The following is a 6,000-nucleotide window of genomic DNA, read 5'->3' on the forward strand; positions in this document are numbered from 1 at the left end:
ATGAACAGTTAGCTAATGTTTTTTCCTATATACAGATATACATTTCATGTATCCACCTATCTTTGATCTACTGACAATATTTGATAATATGAAAATTTTGTACCGGGGCCCAAAGTGAAGAAGATTCCGTCGCCACAATGAATAACCGGGAACCTAGAGAATATAGCCAAAACAAAAGAGATATGAAGCAAAGTAAATACACAGTCATGTCGTGAACATGAAACAGATGCAATATGCACTTGTTATAATCAACAATCTTCAGAAATTTTTAAAGGCTGGGTTTTATGAGATTTGGGCCAACTTTTACAAAATGTCCAGATCATAAGATATTCAGATTTTGAATCTGGCTAGATCTTGGATAGGTTAGGCCGGATTCATCTTTCCATGTTAATTATTTTTCAGAAATTGATTCAAATAGATTCTCTTACAGTTACCAACTAGCTAGTTCATCCTTACCCTTTGATGCAAAAATAGCAGCAGATGCATCATGCTTGAAAATATATGTTAACAAACCTTTGAAGGGTTTGAGTTCCCAGTTTAGGGAACAAACAGCTACACTAACTAACAACTTAAAAGATTTGCTGACAACATGTCAAGACAATGCTTTTGTCACCAATCATTTCCAAAGCATAAAAGAAAGAGCAGGTATATGCCAACTACAGGAGTTTTACCATTCATGTGAGAATGTGTGTGAAGTATATGAATATAAAAAAAATACTGAAAGACAAACACAACTTAATTTCTGTAAACACTTGCACAAAGGGAAAACAACTCAAATGCGGACAAAAAATCAAATAGAAGAAAAGTTCCTGCCATTAACAAATTCCTTACACGCAGTAATGAAGTGCGTCACAGGAGAAAGCAGAATGTAGAAGAAGTGGATAGTAATCTAACATATTAGAGGAGAGTAAAAAAGTTAGTTTCTTACCTCGGATATCGACAGAATTCCAAGACCATTTGGCCCAAAACCTTCTTCTATTTTTGCCGATAAATCAGCACTCTTGTCCTGTTTGATTCAATAGCAACACGAGCAGAAAAATATTTGACAAATTAAAAACTTAAACAAATCAGAATTGCAAAAAAGAAGAATTTCATATTTTGGTTGGAAACTTTGAGCTACCAGTTATTGTTGTTTTTATTTTTTTCAAACCAAACTCCACAAAAGAAAAGTCAAAGTTTAAAAAAGAAACAGAATCTGTGAACAAATTACCTTTAGTTGGGTATATGAAATGGACACAGTTGGAAGTTTAAGTGGCGGAACTTGAACGGAGAAGGAACTCATCATTGTGGGAAGCCGAGAGGGAGAATGAGGTTGTGTGTAAGAAGGATTCATAGAGAATAAGCGATTCTGCATTTGGCGAAAGCTGTAATCACTTTTGAGACAAAGGGAGAAAAATGAGGGAATTACAACTTTGACTACCCAAAGTCAAAGCCTTGTTAGTTTGGGATTAGGTTGAATAGGATTTGAAATATAACATTTAAAACTTTTTATATTTATATCTATTACAACTTTGACTACCCAAAGTCAAAGCCTTGTTAGTTTGGGATTAGGTTGAATAGGATTTGAAATATAACATTTAATACTTTTTATATTTATATCTATAATCCATATCTATAATATATTAGTGTAAAGTCTTAAAAAAATAATTTAAGTGAAGACTTCTAACAAAATTATTTTTTCAATATTTTATTTAAATTATTATTTAATTATTTTTTATTATATTAAACTTCTAAAATATACGAAACTCTAAAATCAATTAATATTTTGTCAACGAAATGAAACTTTTCTTAAGCAAATACTTATATAAATATATTGAGATCTAGGAATAATTATTTATACTAATTTATGCACAAAATATGCTTAGGTCTTTCAATAACATATATGCACCGGACAAAACCTATACCAGAGAAGAGGCGCTTCCTACTAACAAACTAGGGCTCTTTACATAAATAAACCCTAACAAAATAGGCATCAATGGAGGCACAAAAGGAGTGTTGCGCGAATATGGTTGTGTATCTACATCCATCCAAGGCCAAAAAGGTCGAGTCCTCTGTTTATTGCCAACTTAGCTCTCTTCTTTTCAAGTTTAATGAATCTTTAGATGGTGTGGTATTGACTTATGAACCGAAGTTCAGTAGCAATTTGGCTAAAATTCTTCCAGGAATTCACCCTTATTTTGGCATGAGATTTGAAGCAAAGTTGCTACTTTTTCATCCAAAGCCAGACATGCTATTAGAAGGTGAGGTCGTTAAAGTTTTTAACCAGCAGTCTATTCACATAATTGTTCTTGGTTTTTCTTCGGCTGTCATAGCAGATGAGGTCATTCGAGAAGATTTCAAGTATAAAATTAAACACGGGACAGAAGTTTTGTCAGCAGATCTCACAAGAAACACAGGATCAAAGTGGGAACTACTCTACGATTCTCAGTCAAGAATTTTGATGAAGAGATACTACCTATATGTGGGTCATTAGTTCCATCTAACGCAGGAAGTATTCAATGGTTGGAAACGAAGGCAGAAGAGTCTCAAGCTTACAGCATTACCGAAAAGAGGACAGGCAACAAAAGGGCTGCTGAATTGCTCGGGCCTGTTAACATAGTACCCTACAGGAAAAAGCTGAAATCTGAAAATCATATTAAGAAATCGAGAAGATCTAGAAGCAGAGACAACTAAATGTGCTAATTGTATGCATACATTTTTTGGTGGATGTGAAAGCTTATGGAGGATTAGTTGAAGATGCAAGGTGATGTATTCTGGGGTTTGTGAAGAATGGATCGGTAAAAATGGCCAACATACACTGGTTTTTGTTGTTACCGCCCATGACGGGCAAAGATAATATCGGAGGAAGATGAAACTTTAAGGACCGTTTGGTAGCCGTATTAATTAGAATAATTCTTGGATTAAAATTTAGTTCTATTCAATACATTATTTGATTAATTTTTTAAACTTAATATAAGAATTGCTTATACAATATATGTGGTATTATTTTATCCATAGTAAATGGAGGGATAGCTAATCCAAGGTTTAATAATCTATGAATAAGACCCCTAAATAATCAAATTATCCCTTAATTTTTTTTTCTAAATTTCTTGTATAATTTGATGTCCTCTTTAATTATATTGAGTTAATTATAAATGTTCTATATAATTTTTCAAATTCGATTCATTGTAATTTAATGATTTCATATGTTTGCTTCTTTTCTTTTTTTTAAATATTTGGTTTGTTTTAGTTACTGTTTGAATTTTTCTTCGTAGAAAAGGGTGCTTTTTAAATAAAAAAAGTTTAGTTTATGGGTTGATGACTTGAATATTTATTTATTTTTTTTAAATAAGTTTTAGGTATTTAAATATTTATGCAGCCTTAAATCTATAATTTAAGTCATATTTGACATATAAAAAAAATATTGAAAGTACACTATACTATGCTATTAAGGAGTTTCGTAATAACACATTATACCTGAAAATTAGTAACAAATTTTTAATATAGTAGTATTCTAGTTTTTAACTTGACTAATTAAATACAACAGGAAATTCCACAAAAATTCAAGGTATAAATATAAAAAAGATCTTTGTAGAGTTTTAAATCAAATACAATCAATGGTATATTTTATTTTTAATACAATAAATTAAACATAAGATAAAAAATAATTCAAGCATTATAATCCCTTCATTACAAATTTCTATATTATTAATCCCTATATTACTAATCCATGTATTATCTATATTCTTACCAAATGATCCCTAAATTGCATAATCTCTACACTGTAATCTTCTTATTGAGTTTGTGCATAGATGTTTGGTTGTGAGCTATACTCAACGAGCATTTGACTTTGCCTTGCCATTTGACCTAATATCTTTTACCTACATTTTTCTTTCCCAAATTTTGTTCAACCAAATGCTGAGATGAAGATTGGTTGATTGATTATTTCTACGGACTTTTTGTGCCTCTTAATTTGAATTTGGTGGGCAGCCCTTTCTACTCAAAAATAAAATAAAATAAAATATATACATATATATATAAGTGGCAATAAGCTGCTGAAGCAGGCAGTTTGTGGACGACATGTCTGTTTCAGCAACTTCAATGGACGACATGTCTGCTTCAGCAGTTTCAACCGTGACTTTACTACATTATTCGTAATTAATTATTATAAGTTATTTATGTATTAAAAATTTAAAAAATAATAAAAAAAATTAAAATAGACATTTATGATAGGACTATTTCAGCTGCTTCGACCATGATTTTACTAAATCATCCTTAAGTAATTATATAAGTCATTTACGTATTAGAAAATTAATCATATATAATTCTACTATCTATCTATTACATATATGTAAGTGGTATGGTGATAACCAGCTGAAGCAGACAACTAGTGGACTACATGTGTGTTTCAGTTGCTTCACCCATAACTTTACTATATTATCCCTAATTAATTATTATAAGTCATTCATGTATTTCAAAATTAATATTATTTAATTAAAAAATTAAATTAAATATTTATGACATGTCTTCTTCAATCTTGATTTTACTATATTACCCCTAATTAATTATTATAAATCATTTACGTGTTAAAATATTTAATAAAAAAAAGTTAAAATAGACATTTATGATATGACAACTTCAACTGCTTCAACCGTAATTTTACTATATCATCCCTAATTAATTATTACAAGCTATTTATATATTTTGAAATTACTATTATTTAATTAGAAAAAAGTAAATTAAATAGTTATGACATACCTACTTCAACCGTGATTTTACTATATTATCCCTAATTAACTACTATAAATCATTTATGTATTAAAAAATTAAAAATATTTAATAAAAAATTTGAAATAGACATTTATGACATTATAGCTTCAACTGCTTCAACCGTGATTTTACTATATCATTCATAATTAATTATTATATAAGTCATTTAAGTGTTAAAAATTTAATAATATTTAATATAAAATAAAATAGATATAAAATAATAAATTATTTTTTGATGTTTTTATAAGTAATTTAAGCATAAAAAAATTAATAGTATTTAATAAAAAGGATAAAATAGGCATGAAATGATAAATTATTTTTTGATGTTTTCAATTAACTTGACGTTTTATATGGGATCACTTTAAAAAAATTTCACAAGTATTTGTTATGATAATTTTACTATGACACTTCTAATTAGTAGAATAAAAAAATATTAAAAATCACAATAATTAAAAATTTAAATTATTTTAAAAAATATAATTGACTATCGATGTCACAAAAGTTTGAATAACTTAAAATATTGTTATATAAATTTCATCAATATATGTCTAACTTAGAATTTATCAACCAAATGAACAAAGGTTTTAATTTAATGATAGAATGATAAATTAAGTAGAATTTTTAAATATCAACTATCACGGCCTAAGCCCACTAGTATATATATATGCGTGCTCTTTTTTTTACGTTTTTCTTTTACTGTTTTTTATTCTCTCTTCTTCTTCCTTTGTCTTTTAAGTTGGCTATTGATTTACTTGTATTTCTTAGATGTTAGGTAGTTTTTTTTTTTTTTTTTTTTTGTAAAGTATTACCTTCTCATTTTTTTCGATCAATATATACAAGCCATCAGGCTTTGTATAATAAATTCAATAAATGTTTTTATTGTTAGTTTGTATAATAATTGTAGTCTTAATATATCTCTTAATTTATTATTTTGTGATAGTTTATCGATTGTAGACGAATATCGATCGGGTTTGAGGAACTTTTGTGTGTAAAGTTTAAATTTAATTGTATTATTTTGATGTCTTTTTTTGTCGTATTGTTTTATTGTAGTTTGCAGGTGATAAATAAATGTCGGTCGACTTTGAAGAATTTATTTTAGTTAAGGTTTAAGTTTAATTGTATTGCTTTGATATCTCCGACTTGAGAATTTTTTGTGTGTAAAGATTAGGTATAGTTATATTATTTTGACATCTCTATTATCGTATTATTTTGTTATAGTTAACAGGTGGTAGATGAGTGTCAGATGCTTCG

General features: G+C 28.3%; 1 protein-coding gene across 9 annotated transcripts in view; it reads right to left on the reverse strand.

Annotated features, from left to right (window-relative positions):
- Positions 1 to 2,965, reverse strand: part of LOC107845972 — a 78,943-nt gene extending 75,978 nt beyond the window's left edge. For 3 of the 9 annotated variants that reach the window (XM_047398258.1, XM_016690486.2, XM_047398255.1), the window contains exons 1-5: positions 2,695 to 2,849; positions 2,544 to 2,616; positions 1,211 to 1,348; positions 929 to 1,006; positions 104 to 153 (exon numbers count right to left, since the gene is read on the reverse strand). In XM_047398258.1, the coding sequence (XP_047254214.1) occupies positions 104 to 153; positions 929 to 1,006; positions 1,211 to 1,348; positions 2,544 to 2,597 (320 nt within the window). In that variant the 5' untranslated portion in view covers positions 2,598 to 2,616; positions 2,695 to 2,849. Of the gene's footprint in view, positions 1 to 103; positions 154 to 928; positions 1,007 to 1,210; positions 1,471 to 2,455 lie in introns of those variants that run through there. The other 6 variants (XM_047398257.1, XM_047398254.1, XM_047398253.1 and 3 more) reach the window with 6 other exon arrangements.
- Between the last annotated feature and the right edge of the window lie 3,035 nt (positions 2,966 to 6,000).

The sequence above is a fragment of the Capsicum annuum genome, chromosome 10 (genome assembly GCF_002878395.1).
Source record: "Capsicum annuum cultivar UCD-10X-F1 chromosome 10, UCD10Xv1.1, whole genome shotgun sequence".
In the NCBI taxonomy this organism is placed as follows: Eukaryota; Viridiplantae; Streptophyta; class Magnoliopsida; order Solanales; family Solanaceae; genus Capsicum; species Capsicum annuum.